At 57.8% G+C, this 27970-nt stretch overlaps 1 protein-coding gene across 1 annotated transcript; it reads left to right on the forward strand.

The window, feature by feature from the left end:
* Positions 1-930: 930 nt before the first annotated feature.
* LOC119955813 (mitochondrial carnitine/acylcarnitine carrier protein-like) lies at positions 931-27902 on the forward strand. The gene is made up of 6 exons (XM_038782404.1): positions 931-1159; positions 1742-1859; positions 7426-7498; positions 8812-8921; positions 25518-25642; positions 27368-27902. Exons 1-6 carry the CDS (start codon positions 1094-1096, stop codon positions 27428-27430), a joined length of 555 nt encoding a protein of 184 aa, XP_038638332.1. The 5' UTR covers positions 931-1093; the 3' UTR covers positions 27431-27902.
* Positions 27903-27970: the final 68 nt, after the last annotated feature.

A 27970-nucleotide genomic window follows, 5' to 3' on the forward strand; every position in this document is an offset into this window, starting at 1 on the left:
CTCTCCCTTCCCCACCCCTCCCTTCCTTCCCCACTCCCCCTTCCTTCCCCACTCCCCCTCCCTTCCCCACTCCCCCTTCTCTCACACACTCTCTCTCACACACACTCACTCTCACACACTCTCTCACACACACTCTCACACACACTCTCTCTCACACACACTCTCTCACACACACTCTCACATACTCTCTCACACACACACTCTCTCACACACACACTCACACACACTCTCTCACACACACTCTCTCTCACACACTCTCTCTCACACACACTCTCACTCTCTCACACACATTCACACACACACTCTCTCACACACACTCTCTCTCACTCTCTCTCACACACACTCTCTCACTCTCTCTCTCACACACACTCTCACACACACACACTCTCTCACACACACTCTCACACACACTCTCTCACACACACTCTCTCTCACACACACACTCTCTCACACACACTCTCTCACTCTCTCTCTCACACACACTCTCACTCTCTCTCTCACACACACTCTCACACACACACTCTCACACACACTCTCTCTCACACACACTCTCACACACACACTCTCAGACACACACACACACACTCTCTCACACACACTCTCTCACTCTCTCTCTCACACACACTCTCTCACTCTCTCTCTCACACACACTCTCACACACACACACTCTCACACACTCTCTCTCACACACACTCTCACACACACACTCTCAGACACACACACACACACTCTCTCACACACACTCTCTCTCACTCTCTCTCTCACACACACTCTCTCACTCTCTCTCTCACACACACTCTCACACACACACACTCTCACACACACTCTCTCTCACACACACTCTCACACACACACTCTCAGACACACACACACACACTCTATCTCACACACTCTCTCACACACTCTCTCTCACACACACACACACATACACACACACAGACTCTCACACACACAGACTCTCATTATAAAACACCCGCGGTGGCCAGAATGGGATTTGGGACGCTCCGCGGTGACGTGAGGAGTTCAAGAAACCCACAATTGTCCTTTCTTTCCCTGTGTCTGTGTCAGGCGGCCACAGTTGTTTGCAGCGGGAATGTTGGCTGGTGTTTTCAGTACTATTATCTTGGGTCCGGTGGAGAGAATCAAGTGTCTGCTGCAGGTGAGTTCCCCCAGACCGCGGGACGCCGACTGCTGCTTTCGTTAATCGTCCGCACGAGGCGGCCATCCCTTGCCCCACCACCCCATGGGAACATCCACTGCCTGCAAGTTCCCCCTCCGAGCCCCTCCCCATTCCCGACTTGAAATGAAAATGAAAATTGCTTATTGTCACGAGTAGGCTTCAATGAAGTTACTGTGAAAAGCCCCTAGTCGCCACATTCCGGCGCCTGTTCGGGGAGGCCGGCACGGGAATTGAACCGCGCTGCTGGCCTGCCTTGGCCTGCTTTCAAAGCCAGCGATTTAGCCCGGTGTGCTAAACCAGCCCCGGCTTGGAAATATATCGGGCGTTCTTTCACTGTCGCTGAGTCAGAATCCTGGAACTCCCTCCCTAACAGCGCTGTGGCTGTACCTACACCACACGGGGGCGCTGCAGTTCAAGATGGCGGCTCACCCACCACCTTCTCGAGGGGCAATTGGGGATGGGCAATAAACGCTGGGGCCTGGCCAGCGAAGCCCTACATCCCCGTTAGCGAATTGCGTTTGATCATTGCGCTAATGCCAATCTGTTCTGATGCTTGTTTAGATTCAAGCGGGTGCTGGGACGAGCACGTACGCTGGGCCGACGGACTGTGTTCGACAGCTCTACAAACAATCGGGTCTCGCAGGCATATACAAGGGCACGGTGCTGACTTTACTCAGGGGTAAGTGTGTTGTGGGTGCGCGTTTCGGGTGGAAGAGGGTCAAATCCGTCAGGGCCCTGACGCACGATCAATTGCACAAAGACGAGAGTTGGGTACAACTGAGGCTTTATTGCTCGAGGATGTGTGGCCTCCCACAGCAGCTGGCGAAACTGGCTGTAGCCTGGAGGACACACACATTTATACTCCGCCTAGTGGGCGGAGCCAGCAGGCAGGGACTACCGTCGTACCTGTAGTACAGGTCCTGCCGTACACCACCTCATAGAGGTGCAACAGTGGTTTACCACGTTCACCCCTTGTTCAAATTGAGTCCAGAGGGGGTATATACAACAAATGTTTTTTCTTAATGTACATTTAAAATCTTTGACAGAGAGAGAAAAAAGTGTCTTTTGAGTCCAGTGGACCAGTTAGAGGTTCAACCGGTCCGGGGCCTTGATGTGCCGCTGGGATCGATGTAGCGGTGGCGGCGATATCGGTGCTGGTCTGATGTTCGGTGACTCCGGGAGCGAGCCAAAATCGTCTTCATCCTCGGGTGTGGGCACGGGACGGAGGGATGGTCCTGGTGGGGTTAATGCTGGGAGCGCCGGAGGGTGGGGAGGGTGGCACCGGGCTGGAGAGGTGGGTGTGTGTGGAACCTGCTGGTGCCAGGTCCCTGAGGGAGACAGTATCTTGGTGGCTGTCGGGGTACGCCACGTAGGCATACTGGGGGTTGGCGTGGAGCAATTGCACCCTCTCCACCAAGGGGTCCGCCTTGTGGAGTCGGACGTGCCTACGGAGCAGGACAGGTCCTGGAGCTGCGAGCCTAGTCGGGAGCGACACCCCGGATGTGGACTACCTAGGGAAGGCAAAGAGACGTTCATGGGGTGTGTTATTCGTAGCGGTGCACAGTAGTGACCGGATGGAGAGCAGTGCATCAGGGAGGACCGCCTGCCAGCGAGAGGCTGAGAGGTTCCTGGACTGTAGGGCCAGTTGGACGGCCCTCCATACTGTCCCATTCTCCCTCTCTACCTGCCCGTTTCCCGGGGGTTATAGCTGGTTGTCCTGCTGGAGGCGATACCCCTGCTGAGCAGGAACTGACACAGCTCATCGATCATAAAGGAGGATCCCCTGTCACTGTGGATATAGGCAGGGGAACCGAACAGAGCGAAGATAGTGTTTAGGGCTTTGATGACGGTGGCAAACGTCATGCCGGGGCATGGGATGGCGAAGGGGAACCTGGAGTTCTCATCGACCACACTGAGAAAATACGTGTTACGGTCGGTGGAGGGGAGGGGCTCTTTGAAATCCACACTGAGGCGTTCAAAGGGGCGGGACGCCTTCACCAGGCGCACACAGTCTGGCCAGTAGAAGTGCGGTTTGCACTCCGCACAGACCTGGCAGTCACTGGAGACTGTCCGTACTTCCTCGATGGAGTAGGGCAGATTATGGGCCTTTATGAAATGGTACAACCGTGTGACTCCCGGGTGACAAAGGCTGTCATGGAGGGTCCGGAGTCGGTCTACTTGTGTGTTGGCACATGTACCTCGGGATAGGGCGTCGGGGCCTCATTGAGCTTGTCGGGGCGATACAAAATCTTATAATTATAGGTGGAGAGCTCCATCCTCCACCTCAAGATCTTATCATTCTTGATCTTGCCCCGCTGCGTGTTATTGAACATGAAGGCTACCGACTGTTGGTCAGTGAGGAGAGTGAATCTCCTGCCGGCCAGGTAATGCCTCCAATGCCGCACAGCTTCAACGATAGCTTGGGCCTCTTTTTTGATGGATGAGTGCCGAATTTCTGAGGCATGAAGGGTGCGGGAAAAGAATGCCACGCGTCTGCCTGCCTGATTGAGGGATGGCGGCTAGGACGACGTCTGATGCGTCGCTCTCTACTTGGAAGGGCAGCGTCTCGTCTACAGCATGCATCCCGGCCTTGGCGATATCGACTCTGATACGGGCGAAGGCCTGTTGTGCCTCGGCCGTAAGGGGAAAGTAGATGGACTGAATGAGTGTCCGCATAGTTTGGGACCCACTGGGCGTAGTGTGAAAAGAACCCCAGGCAGCGTTTGAGGGCCTTGGGGCAGTGAGGGAGGGGAAGCTCCATGAGGGGGCGCATGCGGTCGAGATCGGGCCCCAGAACTCTGTTCTGGACCACATAGCCGAGGATGGCTAAGCAGTTCGTGCTGAACACGCATTTCTCCTTGTTGTAGGTGAGGTTGAGGAGAGTGGCGGTGCGGAGAAATTTGGCACGGCTGGCATCGTGGTCCTGCTGGTCATGGCCGCAGATGGTGACGTTGCCTAGGTACGGGAAGGTGGCCCGCAGACCGTACCGGGCGACCATTCAGTCCATCTCCCGTTGGAAGACCGAGACCCCGTTGGTGACACCGAAGGGAACCCTGAGGAAGTGATAGAGGCGACCGTCCGCCTCGAAGGCCGTGTATGGACGGTCCGATTTATGAATGGGGAGCTGGTGGTAGGCGGATTTGAGGTCTACGGTTGAGAAGACCCGGTACTGTGCAATCTGATTGACCATATCAGAAATGCGGGGGAGGGGGTACGCGTCGAGCTGCGTGTACCGGTTGATGGTCTGGCTGTAGTCCACGACCATTCTGTGTTTCTCCCCAGTTTTAACGACTACCACTTGGGCTCTCCAGGGGCTGTTGCTGGCCTCGATGATGCCTTCCCGAAGCAGCCGCTGGACCTCGGACCTGATGAAGGTCCTGTCCTGGGTGCTGTACCGTCTGCTCCTGGTGGCGGCGGGTTTGCAATCCGAGGTTAGATTAGCGAAGAGGGAAGGCGGATCGACCTTTAGGATCGCGAGGCCGCACACAGTGAGGGGTGGTAGGGGCCCGCCGAATTTAAGGGGTAGGCTCGAGAGATTGCACTGGAAGTCCAGGCCTAGGAGCAGGTCAGCGCAGAGGTTAGGGAGGATGTAGAGGCGGAAGCCGCTGAAATCTACGCTCTGGACTGAGTGTGACTGGACAGTACCCCCCGGATCGCCATGGAATGGGATCCGGAGGCCAGGGAGATTCTTTGACTGGCGGGGTGGACCGTGAGGGAGCAGCGCCTTACCGTATCCGGGTGGATGAAGCTTTCGCTGCTCCCGGAGTCCAGCAGGCAAGAGGTCACGTGTCCGTCAATTTTAACGCTAGTCGACGCGGTGGCCAGGTTGTGCGGACGAGACTGGTCAATGGTCACTGAGGCGCGTCTGTGGGGTCCACAATGCGTAGGAGGGGTGGGCCGCGTGGCTGGGGGTGTAGGCTGAACGTTGCGCGAGGTGACCGCCATTTCTGAGGTGAGCGCTAGTTTCTTTGCCTCTGCTCGGTCGAGCGTGGCCCCTTCTAATAGTCTCTGGCGTATGAGGTCCGACCCAATCCCCGTAACAAACGCGTCCCTCATAAGGAGGTTTGAATGTTCAGTGGCCGTAACAGCCTGACAGTCACAGTCCCGGACTAGTGGGATCGGGGCCCGCCAGAACTCTTCTATGGACTCACCAGGGAGTTGAGAGCGAGTGGCGAGTACGTGCCTGGCAAAGAGCGTGTTCGTCTTCTGAGCGTAATTCTCTTTGAGAAGCGTCATGGCTTCGGCATAGTCCGGCGCGTCCTGGATTAGCGGAAAGACGCTGGAGCCCAACCTTGAGTACAGGATCTGTATCTTCTGAGCCTCCGGGACAGGGCTGGGCGCCGAGTTGATGTAGGCCTCGAAACAAGCTAGCCAGTGTTGAAAGTCCTTTTTGGCGTCGCTTGAATGTGGATCCAGCTGCAGGCGATCCGGATTGATACAGAGGTCCATCTTTTGAAAATCTTAGAGCAATAAATTGATGCACGATCAATTGCACAAAGTCGAGAGTTGAATACAACTGAGGCTTTATTGCTCGAAGATGTGTGGCCTCCCACAGCAGCTGGCGAAATGGCTGCAGCATTGAGAACACACATATTTATACTCCGCCTATTGGACGGAGCCAGCAGGCAGGGACTACCGTCGTACCTGTAGTACAGGTTCTGCCGTATACCACCTAATAGAGGTGCAACAGTGGTTTACCACAGGCCCTTGCCTGTGGATCTCGGCTTCCTCACAGTTCCTGTTCCCCGGAGGTCTGTGTCAACATCTCCCAAGACCTGAGGTAGTTCCTCACCTCACCTCACCCCCCCTTTGCAATCGCCAAGATTGTCCTCTCCCTCTCCTCTCCACGGCAGAAATCTCCACGTGAGCTCCATAATCCAGGCCTGGCAGCGTTCGAGGGCAAGTACTGAACGAGCGCAACACTGTCGGAGGGCCAGTGCTGAGGGAGTGCCGCACTGTGGGAGGGTCAGGGCTGAGGGAGTGCCGCACTGTGGGAGGGTCAGTGCTGAGGGAGCGCTGCACTGTCGGAGGGTCAGTGCTGAAGGTGGGCCAAACAGTCGGAGGGTCAGTACTGAGGGAGTGCAGCTCTGCTGGAGGGTCAGTACTGAGGGAGCGCCGCACTGTCGGAGGGTCAGTGCTGAGGGAGTGCCGTACTGTTGGAGGGTCAGGGCTGAGGGAGTGCCGCACTGTGGGAGGGTCAGTGCTGAGGGAGCGCTGCACTGTCGGAGGGTCAGTGCTGAAGGTGGGCCAAACAGTCGGAGGGTCAGTACTGAGGGAGTGCAGCTCTGCTGGAGGGTCAGTACTGAGGGAGCGCCGCACTGTCGGAGGGTCAGTGCTGAGGGAGTGCCGTACTGTTGGAGGGTCAGGGCTGAGGGAGTGCCGCACTGTGGGAGGGTCAGTGCTGAGGGAGCGCCGTACTGTCGGAGGGTCAATGCTGAGGGAGCGCCGCACTGTGGGAGGGTCAGTGCTGAGGGAGCGCCGCACTGTGGGAGGGTCAGTGCTGAGGGAGCGCCGCACTGTCGGAGGGTCAATGCTGAGGGAGCGCCGCACTGTCGGAGGGTCAGTGCTGAGGGAGCGCTGCACTGTTGGAGGGGCAGTGCTGAGGGGGGCCACACAGTCGGAGGGTCAGTGCTGAGGGAGCGCTGCACTGTTGGAGGGGCAGTGCTGAGGGGGGCCACACAGTCGGAGGGTCAGTACTGAGGGAGTGCCGCACTGTCGGAGGGTCAATGTCGAGGGAGCGCCGTACTGTCGGAGGGTCAGTATTGAGGGAGGCTCGCACTATCGGAGGGTCATACTGAGGGAGCGCCGCACTGTCAGAGGGTCAGTGCTGAGGGAACGCCGCACTGTTGGAGGGACAGCGCTGAGGGAGCGCCGCACTATCGGAGGGTCAGTACTGAGGGAGCGCCGCACTGTCGGAGGGTCAGTGTTGAGGGAGTGCCGTACTGTTGGAGGGTCAGTGCTGAGGGACCGCCACACTGTGGGAGGGTCAGTGCTGAGGGAGCGCCGCACTGTCGGAGGGTCAATGCTGAGGGAGCGCCGCACTGTCGGAGGGTCAGTGCTGAGGGAGCGCCGCACTGTCCGAGGGTCAGTGCTAAGGGAGCTCCGCACTGTCCTGAGTTCACACCACCGTCGATTGCGTGCGGGGTCAGCGTTGCGGCCTTCCTGCGGTTTGGTGGGCCGCGTTGCCGAAGTGACCCTCCCTCCAGGCTGACGCTGTCCAATGACGTGGTCTTTTTAACCATCAGATGTACCCGCGAGCGGGGTGTACTTCCTGAGCTACGAGTGGCTGAAGGATATCCTGACCCCCAAGGGTCAAAGGTCAGTAGTGGTCAAACCCGTGTGAGAACATGCGTGGCCAGCCTGTCAGCCAGAGACATCCGGTTACCACGTCCCACCTGGGGGTCCCGAGGTAGCGTCAGGACCAGAGTGGTGCTGAGGGCCCTCGATTTGGGAAGTGAAATCGAGGCTTTGGAGGGTGGGGGAGGGGCGAGATTTGGAGGGTTTCCATCAAGTAAACGAGGAGAAAGTGTTTCCCAGTGGGAGGAGGGTCGGTAACGGGGGAGTGGGGGGAATGTGGGGACACAGATGGAAGAGGAATCGGGGTGGGGAGCAGGGGGGACGGTGAGAACTTATTTTGACACAGCGCTCTGGAAGCTAGGCCGAAAGGGTGGTGGGAGCAGGTTGGCTCTGGGATGGGAGGGTTGGGGGAGGGAGGGGGGGGGTTGGGGGAGGGGGGGGGGTTTGGGGGAGGGGGGGGAGGGGTGGGGGAGGGGGAGGGTTTGGGGGAGGGGGGAGGGTTGGGGAGGGGGGGAGGGTTGGGGGAGGGGGGAGGGTTGGGGAGGGGGGGAGGGTTGGGGAGGGGGAGAGGGTTGGGGAGGGGGAGGGTTGGGGGAGGGGGGAGGGTTGGGGAGGGGGGAGGGTTGGGGGAGGGGGGGAGGGTTGGGGAGGGGGGGTTGGGGGAGGGGGGGAGGGTTGGGGAGGGGGGAGGGTTGGGGGAGGGGGGGAGGGTTGGGGGAGGGGGGGAGGGTTGGGGAGGGGGGGAGGGTTGGGGGAGGGGGGAGGGTTAGGGGAGGGGGGGTTGGGAGGGGAGGGTTGGGGGAGGGGGGAGGGTTGGGGGAGGGGTGGGAGAGGGGGTTGGGTTGGGGGGGGGGGTTGGGGGAGGGGGTGAGGGTTGGGGGAGGGGGGGGTTGGGGGAGGGGGGAGGGTTGGGGGAGGGGGAGGGTTGGGGGAGGGGGGGGAGGGTTGGGGGGGGGGGGGGAGGGTTGGGGGAGGGGGGAGGGTTGGGGGAGGGGAGGGAGGGTTGGGGAGGGGGGAGGTAGGTTTGGGTCAGGAACTGAAGGGGAAAGATGTGAAGGGCTCGGGGAGGCTCGGAGGGCGGGGGTTATGGAAAGGGGTGAGGATGGGGGGGCGTGGTGAAGATTATGGATTCAGTCGGGCAGGTGCGATAGGCCGAATGCCCTCATCCTGGGGGGGGGGGGGGGGGGGGGGGGGCGGGGGTGGAGGCCGTGTAGTTTGGTTTGAGTGGGGGGGAGGATGGGGGGGGGGTGAATGTGGACGCGGAACACAGCTCTCCCACGGCGGCTCGCCCAATACCGTTTGTCTCTCTTTCTTCCCCACCAACCTCCGTCCAGTGTGTGTGACCTGAGCGCCCCGAGGATCCTCCTCGCTGGCGGTATGGCCGGAGTCTTTAACTGGATGGTCGCCATTCCGGCCGACGTGGTGAAGTCTCGATTCCAGACGGGTGAGTCAGGAAGTGGGTGGGGGGGTGTCGCGGGCAGGGGTGCCGGGAAACCTCTTACGACCCCTTTCCCGATCGGCGGCTATTACATCGCCAGCCCGGCCGGCCATTCCCAATTTTGCACTCCGTTACCTTCAGCTCATCCCGAAGATCCAAATCCGTACGGATTTCCCTTCAATCCCCCCCCGCCCTCGCTGACCCACACTGCCTCCCTGTTCAGCATCGCCCCCATGTTAAAATTCTCATACTCGTTTACAAATCCCGGCTGCATCCTTAAAAATCTCCCTATCGCTGTAACCTCCTCCAGCCCTTACAACCCTCCCTATCTCTCTAACCTCCTCCAGCCCCTACAACCCTCCCTATCTCTCTAACCTCCTCCAGCCCCTACAACCCTCCCTATTTCTGTAACCGCCTCCAGTCCCTACAACCCTCCCTATCTCTGTAACCTCCTCCAGCCCCTACAGCCTTCCCTATCTCTGTAACCTCCTCCAGCCCCTACAACCCTCCCTATCTCTGTAACCTCCTCCAGTCCCTACAACCCTCCCTATCTCTGTAACCTCCTCCAGCCCCTACAACCCTCCCTATCGCTGTAACCTCCTCCAGCCCTTACAACCCTCCCTATCTCTCTAACCTCCTCCAGCCCCTACAACCCTCCCTATCTCTCTAACCTCCTCCAGCCCCTCCAACCCTCCCTATCACTGTAACCTCCTCCAGCCCCTACAACCCTCCCTATTTCTGTAACCGCCTCCAGTCCCTACAACCCTCCCTATCTCTGTAACCTCCTCCAGCCCCTACAGCCTTCCCTATCTCTGTAACCTCCTCCAGCCCCTACAACCCTCCCTATCTCTGTAACCTCCTCCAGTCCCTACAACCCTCCCTATCTCTGTAACCTCCTCCAGCCCCTACAACCCTCCCTATCCCTGTAACCCCCTCCAGCCCCTACAACCCTCCCTATCTCTGTAACCTCCCCCAGCCCCTACAATGCTCCCTATCTCTGTAACCTCCTCCAGCCCCTACTACCCTCCCTATCGCTGTAATGCCCTCCAGCCCCTACAACCCTCCCTATCTCTGTAACCTCCTCCAGCCCCCTACATCCCTCCCTATCTCTGTAACCTCCTCCAGCCCCTACAACCCTCCCTATCTCTGTAACCTCCTCCAGTCCCTACAACCCTCCCTATCTCTGTAACCTCCTCCAGCACCCCAACCCTCCCTATCTCTGTAACCTCCTCCAGTCCCTACAACCCTCCCTATCTCTCTAACCTCCTCCAGCCCCTACAACCCTCCCTATCTCTGTAACCTCCTCCAGTCCCTACAACCCTCCCTATCTCTCTAACCTCCTCCAGCCTCTACAACCCTCCATATCTCTGTAACCTTCTCCAGTCCCTACAACCCTCCCTATCTCTGTAACCTCCTCCAGTCCCTACAACCCTCCCTATCTCTGTAACCTCCTCCAGCCCCTACATCCCTCCCTATCTCTGTAACCTCCCCCAGCCCCTACAATGCTCCCTATCTCTGTAACCTCCTCCAGCCCCTACTACCCTCCCTATCTCTGTAACACCCTCCAGCCCCTACAACCCTCCCTATCTCTGTAACCTCCTCCAGCCCCTACATCCCTCCCTATCCCTGTAACCTCCTCCAGCCCCTACAACCCTCCCTATCTCTGTAACCTCCTCCAGTCCCTACAATCCTCCGTATCTCTGTAACCTCCTCCAGCCCCTACAACCCTCCCTATCTCTGTAACCTCCTCCAGCCCCTACAACCCTCCCTATCTCTGTAACCTCCTCCAGCCCCTACAACCCTCCCTATCTCTGTAAGCTCCTACAGTCTTCCAAAATCTCTGCCCTCCTCCAACTCCGGCCTCTCGAGCATCCCCCGATCCCATCGCTCCACCATTGGCAACCGTGCCGTCAGCTGCCTGTGCTTGCAATTCCTTCCCTGAAAGATCTCCCCTGCTCGCTTTCTCACACTCTCTCGCTCGCTCTCTCTCACTCTCTCTATATCTATCTGTCTCTCTCTCTTATATAGGGGCTGTTCAGCACACTGGGCTAAATCGCTGGCTTTGAAAGCAGACCAAGGGAAGCCAGCTGTATAGTTCGATTCCCGTAACAGCCTCCCTGAACAGGTGCCGGAATGTGGCGACTAGGGGCTTTTCACAGTAACTTCATTGAAGCCTACTCGTGACAATAAGCCATTTTCATTTATCTCCTTTATGCGACTTAAAAGCCGACCTCTTTGACTGAGTTTTTGTTGCTTGTCCCAAATATCGCTGCCCGTGGCTTGGGGTCAAATATTTATTTGTTCCTTCATAGGACTCCTGGTGGTGTTACGTTGGGGGGGTGGGGGGAAGACGAGATAGCTCCTGCTGGGTACTATTCTTCTAGCCCTTTCATGGCATCACAGAATCCATACAGTGCCGAAGGAGGCCATTCAGCCCATCAAGTCTACACCGACCCTCTGAAAGAGAACCCTACCTAGGCCCAATGTCCTACCATACGTCCGTAACCCCAGCTAGGGGCAAATTATCACGGCCAATCCACCCAACCTGCACATCTTTGGACTGTGGGAGGAATCCGGAGCACCCGGAGGAATCCCGCGCAGACCCCGAGGTTGGGATCGGAGCAGAGTCTCTGACGCGGAGAGGCAGCGGTGCTAACCACTGTGCCGCCCCCCAGTCTCTGAGGTATTTTTGTTTAGAAACCCACTTTTATGATGGAATAAGTTGCCGACATGGGGGAAGTGCCCAGCAAGACTGCGGGCGGGGAGGGGGTGTCCGGGGGGGGGGGGGGGGGGGGGGGGGGGGGGGGGGGTTGGGGTTGGGGTTGGGGGGGGGGGGGGGTTGAGGGGGGGGGGGGTTGACCTGAAAGCAGACGTTCGTCAAAGGAATCGGAAGCTTCTTGGGGCTCATCGGTGAAGAAAATGGCGGAGGCAGCTCTCTGACTCAGCGCACTCCACTAAAGGCCGGAATACTTTGTTTTACAAATTTTAGAGTACCCAATTATTTTTTTTTTCCAATTGAGGGGCAATTTGGCGCGGCCAGTTCACCTACCCTGCACATCTTTGGGTTGTGGGGGCGAAACCCACACAGACACGGGGAGAATGTGCAAACTCCACACGGACAGTGACCCAGGGCCGGGATTCGAACCAGGGTCCCCAGTGCCATAGTGACGGCCGGAATACTGGCCGGCACCTTGGCGGCGGATGTCGAGAAGCAAGGGCAGGTGCTGGAAGAGGCCCTGGCTCCGATTCGGTTGGAGTGGACCAATGAGATGCCAGAAGCACCTGGCGCCTTGATACAAGGCATGGAGGTGTCTCGTGCGAGGCAGAGCGACCAGATTGCCTCTCTGCAAGCGGAGATGTCACTGATGGCTGAGGCCAATAAATGCTGAAGGCCAAAGCCAACCATTTGGAGAATCGTCCCAGGAGGCAAAATATCCGAATTGTGGGGTCGCCAGAGGGGGCGGAAGGCCCGACTCCCAGAGTGTATTTTTCGAAGATGTCGGAGAAGATGGTGGGGACTCACCACCACCCCCCCCCCCCCCCCCCTCCCGAGCTGTATCGAGCCCGCCGGACACTCCGACAGAAGCCTCGTCCCAACGAACCACCGCGGGCAGCGATGGCGAAGTTTCGCAGCCTCCAGGAAAGCGAGCGGATCCTGAGACGGAGCATCGCGACTACAAGTGGGAAGGTCACGCCATCAGGCTTTCTCATGGTGAGGGAGCAGAGCTGGGAAAGAAGCGGACGGCCTTCAACAAGCCACTCTCTCTGTGTAAAAGCAGAGCTTGGCTTTGGGCGGTGTTCCGGCGGGGCAAGAATGACTTTTGAGGGGACAGACTATTTCTTCGATGCGCAGGGGGAGACGGATTCTTTTGCTGGGTGTGGGTTCATTGAGGTTTCTGAGGCTGTTTTGGATGTTGGGGGTGGGTTTGTGGATGTAGGGAATTGTTGTGTTGTTATGGGCCAGGGTTTAGAGAACCCCAAAGTGTATCATGGAGGTCACCTGACCCACAACTTTTAATAGGTTGTGGTATGGGGAGCACACGGCCCACTCTGCAGGTGTGGTACAGCAGAAATGGAAAAGTATTTTTAAAGCAAAACAATGTTTATTCTAGGAACTCAACTTAACCTTTTTAAAACATACAGTGAACAACTTAGCAACCATCAATTCAAATACAACTCCCAAAGAATACAACACTTAGTAACCCGTGAGGTGTCCTTTTTACATCCAGAAGACAAAGGAAACACCTTTTAACAGAAGCACATCAGGTTAAAGTCACTACTGAGAACATTTATTATTCTGAATTCACCAAATGATCAAGAGATAGTCTTTTGATGGCAGAGAGATCAGCAGTGCACCTGCTCTGTCTGGCTTCAGCTCCAACACTGAAAACAAAACTAAAACACACCCTGCAGCAAACAGCCTAAAACAAAAGTAAAAAGCTGACAGACAGCCCAGCTCCACCCACTCTCTGACATCACTGCAGTAGTAAACACCCATTTCTTAAAGGTACTCTCACTACAGATATTTATATACACACCCATTTATAAACACCCATTTCTTAAAGGCACTCTCACATGACAGTGGTTGCGTGTCCGTGATCATGTTTGCAGTATGTGGGTTGAATGTTTCGCAAGTTGGACTTGGGTAGGGGGAAGTTTAATTCCATGGGGGGAGGTTTTGCTCTATTTGTTACAACCGTTGTGAGTTGGGGGTATTATGTTTTAAGCATATTGTTATACTTTGTGTCATTTTTCTGTTCGCCTTTTTCTTCACTCTGGGCGGGAGCCGCCCTGCTAGCCGTGAGTTAGCTAACGGGAGCGTTGAGGGCTGACTGCAGCTCATTATATTAGTTTTGTTTCAGGTAGTGAGCTTGGTGTTTTTGTTCTGTTTGGGGTTAGATTTATTAGAAGTAGATTTTAGTGTTTTCACTTGCTCTTACTGGTTTTTGTATGTATATTTGGGTGCGGTATTGTTTGAGGGCGGAAAGGAGGGGGGGGGAGGGGGATGGGGCAGGGGTAATTTGCGGACAGTGACTGTGGATCCATCTTCATTTAGTTTTGCTAGTGGGTTTGGCGGCCATCTTGGATGGGCCTGGTTGATGTAGTTTCTGTTGACGTGTTAAATAATCCCATTTAAAAAAATATAAGTTCCTTCGTTGAATGTGAGCATTGCGCGCAAGGTCATCGTCTGGCACCCAGGTCAATTGTCCTGTTGGCTTAACGGGCTTGTCAACATACCTTCCTATAATTAATGAAGTTCTTTAAATAGATTATGCTTCAGTCGAACCCCTATCCCGGTGGAGTCAATGTTCGTGTGGAACCCATACCTCAGTCAGAGTCACTGTGGGCGGGACCCGTACCCCAGTGAAAGTCAGACTGCGTGGAATACATACCCCAGTGAGAGTCAGTGTGTGCGTGGAATATATACCCCAGTGAGAGTCAGTGTGTGTGGTACCTGTACCCCAGTGAGAGTCAGTGTGTGTGAAACCCCTACCCCAGTGAGAGTCAGTGTGTGTGGGACCCGTACCCCAGTGAGAGTCAGTGTGTGTGGGAGCCCTACCCCAGTGAGAGTCAGTGTGTGTGGGACCCGTACCCCAGTGAGAGTCAGTGTGTGTGAAACCCCTACCCCAGTGAGAGTCAGTGTGTGTGGGACCCGTACCAGTGAGAGTCAGTGTGTGTGGGACCCGTACCCCAGTGAGAGTCAGTGTGTATGGGGGACCCGTACCCCAGTGAGAGTCAGTGTGTGTGGGACCCGTACCCCAGTGAGAGTCAGTGTGTGTGGGACCTGTACCCCAGTGAGAGTCAGTGTGTGTGGGGCCCGTACCCCAGTGAGAGTCAGTGTGTGTGGGACCCCTACCCCAGTGAGAGTCAGTGTGTGTGGGACCCGTACCCCAGTGAGAGTCAGTGTGTGGGGGACCCGTACCCCAGTGAGAGTCAGTGTGTGTGTGACCCCTACCCCAGTGAGAGTCAGTGTGTGTGGGACCCATACCTCAGTGTGAGTCAGTGTGTGTTTGACCCGTACCCCAGTGAGAGTCAGTGTGTGTGGGACCCCTACCCCAGTGTGAGTCAGTGTGTGTTTGACCCGTACCCCAGTGAGAGTCAGTGCGTGTGGGACCCCTACCCCAGTGAGATTCAGTGTGTGTGGGACCTGTACCCCAGTGAGAGTCAGTGCGTGTGGGACTCCTACCCCAGTGAGAGTCAGTGTGTGTGGGACCTGTACCCCAGTGAGAGTCAGTGCGTGTGGGACCCCTACCCCAGTGAGAGTCAGTGTGTGTGGGACCTGTACCCCAGTGAGAGTCAGTGCGTGTGGGACCCCTACCCCAGTGAGAGTCAGTGTGTGTGGGACCCCAGTGAGAGTCAGTGTGTGTGGGACCCGTACCCCAGTGACAGTCCGTGTGTGTGGGACCCGTACCCCAGTGAGAGTCAGTGTGTGTGGGACCCGTACCCCAGTGAGAGTTAGTGTGTGTGGGACCTGTACCCCAGTGAGAGTCAGTGTGTGTGGGACCCGTACCCCAGTGAGAGTCAGTGTGTGTGGGACCTGTACCCCAGTGAGAGTCAGTGTGTGTGGGGCCCGTACCCCAGTGAGAGTCAGTGTGTGTGGGACCCCTACCCCAGTGAGAGTCAGTGTGTGTGGGACCCGTACCCCAGTGAGAGTCAGTGTGTGTGGGACCCGTACCCCAGTGAGAGTCAGTGTGTGTGTGACCCCTACCCCAGTGAGAGTCAGTGTGTGTGGGACCCATACCTCAGTGTGAGTCAGTGTGTGTTTGACCCGTACCCCAGTGAGAGTCAGTGTGTGTGGGACCCCTACCCCAGTGTGAGTCAGTGTGTGTTTGACCCGTACCCCAGTGAGAGTCAGTGCGTGTGGGACCCCTACCCCAGTGAGAGTCAGTGTGTGTGGGACCCCTACCCCAGTGAGAGTCAGTGTGTGTGGGACCCCAGTGAGAGTCAGTGTGTGTGGGACCCGTACCCCAGTGACAGTCCGTGTGTGTGGGACCCGTACCCCAGTGAGAGTCAGTGTGTGTGGGACCCGTACCCCAGTGAGAGTTAGTGTGTGTGGGACCTGTACCCCAGTGAGAGTCAGTGTGTGTGGGACCTGTACCCCAGTGAGAGTCAGTGTGTGTGGGACCCGTACCCCAGTGAGAGTCAGTGTGTGTGGGACCCCTACCCCAGTGAGAGTCAGTGTGTGTGGGACCCGTACCCCAGTGAGAGTCAGTGTGTGTGGGACCCGTACCCCAGTGAGAGTCAGTGTGTGTGGGACCTGTACCCCAGTGAGAGTCAGTGTGTGTGGGACCCGTACCCCAGTGAGAGTCAGTGTGTGTGGGACCTGTACCCCAGTGAGAGTCAGTGTGTGGGGGACCCGTACCCCAGTGAGAGTCAGTGTGTGGGGGACCCGTACCCCAGTGAGAGTCAGTGTGTGTGGGACCCCAGTGAGAGTCAGTGTGTGTGGGACCTGTACCCCAGTGAGAGTCAGTGTGTGTGGGACCTGTACCCCAGTGAGAGTCAGTGTGTGTGGGACCCCAGTGAGAGTCAGTGTGTGTGGGACCCTGTACCCCAGTGAGAGTCAGTGTGTGTGGGACCTGTACCCCAGTGAGAGTCAGTGTGTGTGGGACCTGTACCCCAGTGAGAGTCAGTGTGTGTGGGACCCGTACCCCAGTGAGAGTCAGTGTGTGTGGGACCCCTACCCCAGTGAGAGTCAGTGTGTGTGGGACCCCTACCCCAGTGAGAGTCAGTGTGTGTGGGACCCCTACTCCAGTGAGAGTCAGTGTGTGTGGGACCTGTACCCCAGTGAGAGTCAGTGTGTGTGGGACCCGTACCCCAGTGAGAGTCAGTGTGTGTGGGCCCCGTACCCCAGTGAGAGTCAGTGTGTGTGGGACCTGTACCCCAGTGAGAGTCAGTGTGTGTGGGACCCCTACCCCAGTGAGAGTCAGTGTGTGTGGGACCTGTACCCCAGTGAGAGTCAGTGTGTGTGGGGCCCGTACCCCAGTGAGAGTCAGTGTGTGTGGGACCTGTACCCCAGTGAGAGTCAGTGTGTGTGGGACCTGTACCCCAGTGAGAGTCAGTGTGTGTGGGACCCCTACCCCAGTGAGAGTCAGTGTGTGGGGGACCCCTACCCCAGTGAGAGTCAGTGTGGGTGGGTCCCGTACCCCAGTGAGAGTCAGTGTGTGTGGGACCCGTACCCCAGTGAGAGTCAGTGTGGGGGACCCGTACCCCAGTGAGAGTCAGTGTGTGTGGAACCCGTCCCCAGTGAGAGTCAGTGTGTGTGGGACCCCTACCCCAGTGAGAGTCAGTGTGTGGGACCCGTACCCAGTGAGAGTCAGTGTGTGTGGGACCCGTACCCCAGTGAGAGTCAGTGTGTGGGACCCGTACCCCAGTGAGAGTCAGTGTGTGTGGGACCCGTACCCAGTGAGAGTCAGTGTGGTGGGTCCCGTACCCCAGTGAGAGTCAGTGTGTGTGGGACCCGTACCCAGTGAGAGTCAGTGTGTGGGGACCCGTACCCCAGTGAGAGTCAGTGTGTGTGGGACCCGTACCCCAGTGAGAGTCAGTGTGTGGGGACCCGTACCCAGTGAGAGTCAGTGTGTGTGGACCCGTACCCCAGTGACAGTCCCGTGTGTGTGGGACCCGTACCCCAGTGAGAGTCAGTGTGTGTGGGACCCGTACCCCAGTGAGAGTTAGTGTGTGTGGGACCTGTACCCCAGTGAGAGTCAGTGTGTGTGGGACCTGTACCCCAGTGAGAGTCAGTGTGTGTGGGACCCGTACCCCAGTGAGAGTCAGTGTGAGTGGGACCCCTACCCCAGTGAGAGTCAGTGTGTGTGGGAACGTACCCCAGTGAGAGTCAGTGTGTGTGGGACCCGTACCCCAGTGAGAGTCAGTGTGTGTGGGACCTGTACCCCAGTGAGAGTCAGTGTGTGTGGGACCCGTACCCCAGTGAGAGTCAGTGTGTGTGGGACCTGTACCCCAGTGAGAGTCAGTGTGTGGGGGACCCGTACCCCAGTGAGAGTCAGTGTGTGGGGGACCCGTACCCCAGTGAGAGTCAGTGTGTGTGGGACCCCAGTGAGAGTCAGTGTGTGTGGGACCTGTACCCCAGTGAGAGTCAGTGTGTGTGGGACCTGTACCCCAGTGAGAGTCAGTGTGTGTGGGACCCCAGTGAGAGTCAGTGTGTGTGGGACCTGTACCCCAGTGAGAGTCAGTGTGTGTGGGACCTGTACCCCAGTGAGAGTCAGTGTGTGTGGGACCCGTACCCCAGTGAGAGTCAGTGTGTGTGGGACCCGTACCCCAGTGAGAGTCAGTGTGTGTGGGACCCGTACCCCAGTGAGAGTCAGTGTGTGTGGGACCCGTGCCCCAGTGAGAGTCGGTGTGTGTGGGACCCGTACCCCAGTGAGAGTCAGTGTGTGTGGGACCCGTACCCCAGTGAGAGTCAGTGTGTGTGGGACCCGTACCCCAGTGAGAGTCAGTGTGTGCGTGTCCCGTACCCCAGTGAGAGTCAGTGTGTGTGGGACCCGTACCCCAGTGAGAGTCAGTGTGTGTGGGACCCATACCCCAGTGAGAGTCAGTGTGTGCGTGTCCCGTACCCCAGTGAGAGTCAGTGTGTGGGGGACCCGTACCCCAGTGAGAGTCAGTGTGTGTGGGACCCGTACCCCAGTGAGATTCAGCGTGTGTGGGACCCGTACCCCAATGATGGTCAGTGTGTGTGGGACCCGTACCCCAGTGAGAGTCAGTGTGGGTGGGACCCGTACCCCAGTGAGAGTCAGTGTGTGCGGGACCCGTACCCCAGTGAGAGTCAGTGTGTGCGTGTCCCGTACCCCAGTGAGAGTCAGTGTGTGGGGGACCCGTACCCCAGTGAAAGTCAGTGTGTGTGGGACCCGTACCCCAGTGAGAGTCAGTGTGTGTGGGACCCGTACCCCAGTGAGAGTCAGTGTGTGTGGGACCCGTATCCCAGTGAGAGTCAGTGTGGGTGGGTCCCGTACCCCAGTGAGAGTCAGTGTGTGGGGGACCCCTACCCCAGTGAGAGTCAGTGTGTGTGGGACCCGTACCCCAGTGAGAGTCAGTGTGTGTGGGACCCGTACCCCAGTGAGAGTCAGTGTGTGTGGGACCCGTACCCCAGTGAGAGTCAGCGTGTGTGGGACCTGTACCCCAGTGAGAGTCAGTGTGTGTGGGACCCGTACCCCAGTGAGAGTCAGTGTGTGTGGGACCCGTACCCCAGTGAGAGTCAGTGTGTGTGGGACCCGTACCCCAGTGAGAGTCAGTGTGTGGGGGACCCGTACCCCAGTGAGAGTCAGTGTGTGTGTGACCCCTACCCCAGTGAGAGTCAGTGTGTGTGGGACCCATACCCCAGTGAGAGTCAGTGTGGGTGGGACCCCTACCCCAGTGAGAGTCAGTGTGGGTGGGACCCGTACCCCAGTGAGAGTCAGTGTGGGTGGGACCCGTACCCCAGAGAGAGTCAGTGTGTGTGGGACCCGTCCCCCAGTGAGTCAGTGTGTGTGGGACCTGTACCCCAGTGAGAGTCAGTGCGTGTGGGACCCCTACCCCAGTGAGAGTCAGTGTGTGTGGGACCTGTACCCCAGTGAGAGTCAGTGCGTGTGGGACCCCTACCCCAGTGAGAGTCAGTGTGTGTGGGACCTGTACCCCAGTGAGAGTCAGTGCGTGTGGGACCCCTACCCCAGTGAGAGTCAGTGTGTGTGGGACCCCAGTGAGAGTCAGTGTGTGTGGGACCCGTACCCCAGTGACAGTCCGTGTGTGTGGGACCCGTACCCCAGTGAGAGTCAGTGTGTGTGGGACCCGTACCCCAGTGAGAGTTAGTGTGTGTGGGACCTGTACCCCAGTGAGAGTCAGTGTGTGTGGGACCCGTACCCCAGTGAGAGTCAGTGTGTGTGGGACCTGTACCCCAGTGAGAGTCAGTGTGTGTGGGGCCCGTACCCCAGTGAGAGTCAGTGTGTGTGGGACCCCTACCCCAGTGAGAGTCAGTGTGTGTGGGACCCGTACCCCAGTGAGAGTCAGTGTGTGGGGGACCCGTACCCCAGTGAGAGTCAGTGTGTGTGTGACCCCTACCCCAGTGAGAGTCAGTGTGTGTGGGACCCATACCTCAGTGTGAGTCAGTGTGTGTTTGACCCGTACCCCAGTGAGAGTCAGTGCGTGTGGGACCCGTACCCCAGTGAGAGTCAGCGTGTGTGGGACCCGTACCCCAGTGAGAGTCAGTGTGTGTTTGACCCGTACCCCAGTGAGAGTCAGTGCGTGTGGGACCCCTACCCCAGTGAGAGTCAGTGTGTGTGGGACCTGTACCCCAGTGAGAGTCAGTGCGTGTGGGACCCCTACCCCAGTGAGAGTCAGTGTGTGTGGGACCTGTACCCCAGTGAGAGTCAGTGCGTGTGGGACCCCTACACCAGTGAGAGTCAGTGTGTGTGGGACCTGTACCCCAGTGAGAGTCAGTGCGTGTGGGACCCCTACCCCAGTGAGAGTCAGTGTGTGTGGGACCCCAGTGAGAGTCAGTGTGTGTGGGACCCGTACCCCAGTGACAGTCCGTGTGTGTGGGACCCGTACCCCAGTGAGAGTCAGTGTGTGTGGGACCCGTACCCCAGTGAGAGTTAGTGTGTGTGGGACCTGTACCCCAGTGAGAGTCAGTGTGTGTGGGACCTGTACCCCAGTGAGAGTCAGTGTGTGTGGGACCCGTACCCCAGTGAGAGTCAGTGTGTGTGGGACCCCTACCCCAGTGAGAGTCAGTGTGTGTGGGACCCGTACCCCAGTGAGAGTCAGTGTGTGTGGGACCCGTACCCCAGTGAGAGTCAGTGTGTGTGGGACCTGTACCCCAGTGAGAGTCAGTGTGTGTGGGACCCGTACCCCAGTGAGAGTCAGTGTGTGTGGGACCTGTACCCCAGTGAGAGTCAGTGTGTGGGGGACCCGTACCCCAGTGAGAGTCAGTGTGTGGGGGACCCGTACCCCAGTGAGAGTCAGTGTGTGTGGGACCCCAGTGAGAGTCAGTGTGTGTGGGACCTGTACCCCAGTGAGAGTCAGTGTGTGTGGGACCTGTACCCCAGTGAGAGTCAGTGTGTGTGGGACCCGTACCCCAGTGAGAGTCAGTGTGTATGGGGGACCCGTACCCCAGTGAGAGTCAGTGTGTGTGGGACCCGTACCCCAGTGAGAGTCAGTGTGTGTGGGACCTGTACCCCAGTGAGAGTCAGTGTGTGTGGGGCCCGTACCCCAGTGAGAGTCAGTGTGTGTGGGACCCCTACCCCAGTGAGAGTCAGTGTGTGTGGGACCCGTACCCCAGTGAGAGTCAGTGTGTGGGGGACCCGTACCCCAGTGAGAGTCAGTGTGTGTGTGACCCCTACCCCAGTGAGAGTCAGTGTGTGTGGGACCCATACCTCAGTGTGAGTCAGTGTGTGTTTGACCCGTACCCCAGTGAGAGTCAGTGTGTGTGGGACCCCTACCCCAGTGTGAGTCAGTGTGTGTTTGACCCGTACCCCAGTGAGAGTCAGTGCGTGTGGGACCCCTACCCCAGTGAGAGTCAGTGTGTGTGGGACCTGTACCCCAGTGAGAGTCAGTGCGTGTGGGACCCCTACCCCAGTGAGAGTCAGTGTGTGTGGGACCTGTACCCCAGTGAGAGTCAGTGCGTGTGGGACCCCTACCCCAGTGAGAGTCAGTGTGTGTGGGACCTGTACCCCAGTGAGAGTCAGTGCGTGTGGGACCCCTACCCCAGTGAGAGTCAGTGTGTGTGGGACCCCAGTGAGAGTCAGTGTGTGTGGGACCCGTACCCCAGTGACAGTCCGTGTGTGTGGGACCCGTACCCCAGTGAGAGTCAGTGTGTGTGGGACCCGTACCCCAGTGAGAGTTAGTGTGTGTGGGACCTGTACCCCAGTGAGAGTCAGTGTGTGTGGGACCCGTACCCCAGTGAGAGTCAGTGTGTGTGGGACCTGTACCCCAGTGAGAGTCAGTGTGTGTGGGGCCCGTACCCCAGTGAGAGTCAGTGTGTGTGGGACCCCTACCCCAGTGAGAGTCAGTGTGTGTGGGACCCGTACCCCAGTGAGAGTCAGTGTGTGGGGGACCCGTACCCCAGTGAGAGTCAGTGTGTGTGTGACCCCTACCCCAGTGAGAGTCAGTGTGTGTGGGACCCATACCTCAGTGTGAGTCAGTGTGTGTTTGACCCGTACCCCAGTGAGAGTCAGCGTGTGTGGGACCCGTACCCCAGTGAGAGTCAGTGTGTGTTTGACCCGTACCCCAGTGAGAGTCAGTGCGTGTGGGACCCCTACCCCAGTGAGAGTCAGTGTGTGTGGGACCTGTACCCCAGTGAGAGTCAGTGCGTGTGGGACCCCTACCCCAGTGAGAGTCAGTGTGTGTGGGACCTGTACCCCAGTGAGAGTCAGTGCGTGTGGGACCCCTACACCAGTGAGAGTCAGTGTGTGTGGGACCTGTACCCCAGTGAGAGTCAGTGCGTGTGGGACCCCTACCCCAGTGAGAGTCAGTGTGTGTGGGACCCCAGTGAGAGTCAGTGTGTGTGGGACCCGTACCCCAGTGACAGTCCGTGTGTGTGGGACCCGTACCCCAGTGAGAGTCAGTGTGTGTGGGACCCGTACCCCAGTGAGAGTTAGTGTGTGTGGGACCTGTACCCCAGTGAGAGTCAGTGTGTGTGGGACCTGTACCCCAGTGAGAGTCAGTGTGTGTGGGACCCGTACCCCAGTGAGAGTCAGTGTGAGTGGGACCCCTACCCCAGTGAGAGTCAGTGTGTGTGGGAACGTACCCCAGTGAGAGTCAGTGTGTGTGGGACCCGTACCCCAGTGAGAGTCAGTGTGTGTGGGACCTGTACCCCAGTGAGAGTCAGTGTGTGTGGGACCCGTACCCCAGTGAGAGTCAGTGTGTGTGGGACCTGTACCCCAGTGAGAGTCAGTGTGTGGGGGACCCGTACCCCAGTGAGAGTCAGTGTGTGGGGGACCCGTACCCCAGTGAGAGTCAGTGTGTGTGGGACCCCAGTGAGAGTCAGTGTGTGTGGGACCTGTACCCCAGTGAGAGTCAGTGTGTGTGGGACCTGTACCCCAGTGAGAGTCAGTGTGTGTGGGACCCCAGTGAGAGTCAGTGTGTGTGGGACCTGTACCCCAGTGAGAGTCAGTGTGTGTGGGACCTGTACCCCAGTGAGAGTCAGTGTGTGTGGGACCCGTACCCCAGTGAGAGTCAGTGTGTGTGGGACCCGTACCCCAGTGAGAGTCAGTGTGTGTGGGACCCGTACCCCAGTGAGAGTCAGTGTGTGTGGGACCCGTGCCCCAGTGAGAGTCGGTGTGTGTGGGACCCGTACCCCAGTGAGAGTCAGTGTGTGTGGGACCCGTACCCCAGTGAGAGTCAGTGTGTGTGGGACCCGTACCCCAGTGAGAGTCAGTGTGTGCGTGTCCCGTACCCCAGTGAGAGTCAGTGTGTGGGGGACCCGTACCCCAGTGAGAGTCAGTGTGTGTGGGACCCATACCCCAGTGAGAGTCAGTGTGTGCGTGTCCCGTACCCCAGTGAGAGTCAGTGTGTGGGGGACCCGTACCCCAGTGAGAGTCAGTGTGTGTGGGACCCGTACCCCAGTGAGATTCAGCGTGTGTGGGACCCGTACCCCAATGATGGTCAGTGTGTGTGGGACCCGTACCCCAGTGAGAGTCAGTGTGGGTGGGACCCGTACCCCAGTGAGAGTCAGTGTGTGCGGGACCCGTACCCCAGTGAGAGTCAGTGTGTGCGTGTCCCGTACCCCAGTGAGAGTCAGTGTGTGGGGGACCCGTACCCCAGTGAAAGTCAGTGTGTGTGGGACCCGTACCCCAGTGAGAGTCAGTGTGTGTGGGACCCGTATCCCAGTGAGAGTCAGTGTGTGTGGGACCCGTACCCCAGTGAGAGTCAGTGTGTGTGGGACCCGTATCCCAGTGAGAGTCAGTGTGGGTGGGTCCCGTACCCCAGTGAGAGTCAGTGTGTGGGGGACCCCTACCCCAGTGAGAGTCAGTGTGTGTGGGACCCGTACCCCAGTGAGAGTCAGTGTGTGTGGGACCCGTACCCCAGTGAGAGTCAGTGTGTGTGGGACCCGTACCCCAGTGAGAGTCAGCGTGTGTGGGACCTGTACCCCAGTGAGAGTCAGTGTGTGTGGGACCCGTACCCCAGTGAGAGTCAGTGTGTGTGGGACCCGTACCCCAGTGAGAGTCAGTGTGTGTGGGACCCGTATCCCAGTGAGAGTCAGTGTGTGTGGGACCTGTACCCCAGTGAGAGTCAGTGTGTGTGGGACCCGTACCCCAGTGAGAGTCAGTGTGTGTGGGACCCGTACCCCAGTGAGAGTCAGTGTGGGTGGGACCCCTACCCCAGTGAGAGTCAGTGTGGGTGGGACCCGTACCCCAGTGAGAGTCAGTGTGGGTGGGACCCGTACCCCAGAGAGAGTCAGTGTGTGTGGGACCCGTCCCCCAGTGAGTCAGTGTGTGTGGAACCCGTCCCCCAGTGAGAGTCAGTGTGTGTGTGGGACCCCTACCCCAGTGAGAGTCAGTGTGTGTGGGACCCGTACCCCAGTGAGAGTCAGTGTGTGTGGGACCCGTCCCCCAGTGAGAGTCAGTGTGTGTGGGACCCGTACCCCAGTGAGAGTCAGTGTGTGTGGAACCCCTACCCCAGTGAGAGTCAGTGTGTGTGGGACCCCTACCCCAGTGAGAGTCAGTGTGTGTGGAACCCCTACCCCAGTGAGAGTCAGTGTGTGTTGGACCCGTACCCCAGTGAGAGTCAGTGTGTGTGGGACCCGTCCCCCAGTGAGTCAGTGTGTGTGGAACCCGTCCCCCAGTGAGAGTCAGTGTGTGTGTGGGACCCCTACCCCAGTGAGAGTCAGTGTGTGTGGGACCCGTACCCCAGTGAGAGTCAGTGTGTGGGGGACCCGTACCCCAGTGAGAGTCAGTGTGTGTGGGACCCGTACCCCAGTGAGAGTCAGTGTGTGTGGGACCCGTACCCCACTGAGAGTCAGTGTGTGTGGGACCCGTACCCCAGTGAGAGTCAGTGTGAGTGGGACCCCTACCCCAGTGAGAGTCAGTGTGTGTGGGACCCGTACCCCAGTGAGAGTCAGTGTGTGTGGGACCCCTACCCCAGTGAGAGTCAGTGTGTGGGGGACCCGTACCCCAGTGAGAGTCAGTGTGGGTGGGTCCCGTACCCCAGTGAGAGTCAGTGTGTGTGGGACCCGTACCCCAGTGAGAGTCAGTGTGGGTGGGACCCGTACCCCAGTGAGAGTCAGTGTGTGGGGGACCCGTACCCCAGTGAGAGTCAGTGTGTGTGGGACCCGTACCCCAGTGAGAGTCAGTGTGTGTGGGACCCGTACCCCAGTGAGAGTCAGTGTGTGTGGGACCCGTACCCCAGTGAGAGTCAGTGGGCTGAATTCTCCGCCCCGCCGCGCCACTTTTCAGCCTCGACCCGCCGGCCGGGATTCTCCGTTACGCCGGCCCGGTCAATGGGGATTCCCATTGCGGGGAAGCCCCACGCCGTCGGGAAAACCCCCGGTCTGCCGGCAAAACGGAGAGTCACGCCGCCGGAGAATCCCACCCAGTGCGCGTGGGGAGAAACGTGTGTGTGTCAGGGAAATGATAAGAATTGCTTACCATGTTCACCTGAAGTTCAAATCGTTATTTCTAGCTCCCGATGCGATGTATCCCAATGGCTTCCGGGATGTTTTCCGAGAGTTGGTCCGGGAGGAGGGAATCGGTTCCCTCTACAAGGGATTCAGTGCCGTGATGTTACGCGCATTCCCTGCCAACGCGGTAAGACATGACTGGAACCCGAGGAGGAGGGGGGGGGGGGGGTGCCAAGGTTGTCCAAGGTTGGGGCAGCACGGTGGCGCAGTGGGTTAGCGTTACTGCCTCACGGCGCCGAGGTCCCAGGTTCGATCCCGGCTCTGGGTCACTGTCCGTGTGGAGTTTGCACATTCTCCCCGTGTCTGCGTGGGTTTCGTCCCCACAACCCAAAGATGTGCAGGGTCGGTGGATTGGCCGCGCTAAATTGCCCCTTAATTGGAAAAACAGAATTGGGTACTGTAAATTTAGAGGTGGGGGGGGGGGGGGGGGGGTGAAAGGTTATCGGGGGAGAAGTGGGAACCTGGGTTCGAGGAGACAATTTGATCATATTGAATGGGGAGGCGGGGCCAAGCGGAGCGGGACTGCGTGACCCTGCGGTACAGAGGGATCCGGATATGAATCACAAAAGATTGCCTTGCAGGTACTGTGAGCGATTCGGGAAGGCAAATGGGAACGTTGTCTTTCATCGCGAGGGGGAGGGGGGGGAAGAGCAGATGTGTGGGGATGAAGCATATAACCCGGGATCTCTCACTCCAAATCTATGGCCCATCGATTAGACCGAGCCTGGAGGACCGATCGACCTGTGAAATGGGAACAGGAGGAGGCCGCGGGGCCTACTCCACCCCCTTCAGCCTACTCCACCATTCAATAAGATCACAGCCGATCTGTTTGCGATCGAGTTTCCACATTCCCCCATCCAACGCCCCCCCCCCCATCCCAATAACCTTCAATTCCCCTCCCTGACAAAAATCTACCTCCTATCCCCACTTTTATTTACATCAATTGAGTCCCTTCCTTTCCCCCCCCTCCTCACTCTTACAGTGGAAACTAACCCAGTCTGTCCAACCTTCCCTCGCAAGACAACCCGCCTGTTACAGTAAATCCGGTAAATCTCCTCTGGATCGCCTCTGACCTATTTGCATCTGGACTGTGAACAGTTTTGGCCTCCTTACCCTTACTTGCGTCGGAGGCCATTCAGAGAAGGTTCACCGGCCAATTCCTGGGAGGTTCCTCTGCCCCAGCAGACAAATAAATAGTCTACAGAGTCTATTTAAACATTGCACTACAGCAGTCTACTGAGTCGATTTAAACATCGCACTGCAGCAACCAGTCTACAGAGCCCATTTAAACGGCACACTACAGCAGTCTACAGAGTAAATTTAAACAGCAAACTACAGCAACCAGTCTACAGAGTCTATTTAAGCAAGTCACTACAGCAAACAGTCTACAGAGTCTATTTAAACATCGCACTACAGCAAACAGTCCACAGAGTCTATTTAAACATCACACTGCAGCAACCCAGTCTACAGTCTATTTAATCAAGTCACTGCAGCAAACAGTCTACAGAGTCTATTTAAACATCGCACTACAGCAACCCAGTCTACAGAGTCTATTTAATCAAGTCACTACAGCAAACAGTCTACAGAGTCTATTTAAACATCGCACTACAGCAACCCAGTCTACAGAGTCTATTTAATCAAGTCACTATAGCAAACAGTGTCGAGTCTACATAAACCATGAGCTAGACCAGAGAGTGTACAGGTGGGAGGTTGAAGTTTGTACGTGGATTAGGCACGCTGTTATGGAGTAGCGTGAGGGGAACGAGTAACTGCGTGCTCTCCCTGCTGTTTCGAAGTATGTTCAGAGGGCAATAAAATCCAAGCCTCCCCTGTGTCTGCTTCTGACCCACAGGCTTGCTTCCTTGGCTTTGAACTCAGCATGAGATTCCTGGACTGGCTGAGCGCGAGACACTGAGGGTCACAGCCCCACTGAACAGCCCAGATTCTACGCCCTAACGCTGTCTTCCAGGCCCACCAGACCATCTTCCACATCCGTCGCCGTCACCATCGCCGGGGGAAACCACAAACAGAAAATATCGCTCAGCAGAGAATGCGGAATCTTTATTTGTTCCAACCCTGTCTTAGTTTTCACATCATGTTTCAACAAAGTCAACATTTCCACAACCAAGAAGGTCTGTTTGTGACCAAGGGGGGGAAGACAAGGAGTTGGCTTCGGGCCTATACCCAGGCCTTGGGCTGCTTCCAATTCTAGTCCAGGGCTTGGTGTTTGGTTTGGGCCCTCTCTTTGGCCTCGTTCCCATTTACTCAACACTGACCCTCTGACAGTGCAGCGCTCCCTCAGCACTGACCCTCCGACAGTGCGGCGCTCCCTCAGCACTGACCCTCCGACAGTGCGGCGCTCCCTCAGCACTGACCCTCCGACAGTGCGGCGCTCCCTCAGCACTGATCCTCCCACAGTGCGGCGCTCCCTCAGCACTGACCCTCCGACAGTGCG

Source organism: Scyliorhinus canicula, chromosome 21 (assembly GCF_902713615.1).
Source record: "Scyliorhinus canicula chromosome 21, sScyCan1.1, whole genome shotgun sequence".
Classification (NCBI taxonomy): Eukaryota; Metazoa; Chordata; class Chondrichthyes; order Carcharhiniformes; family Scyliorhinidae; genus Scyliorhinus; species Scyliorhinus canicula.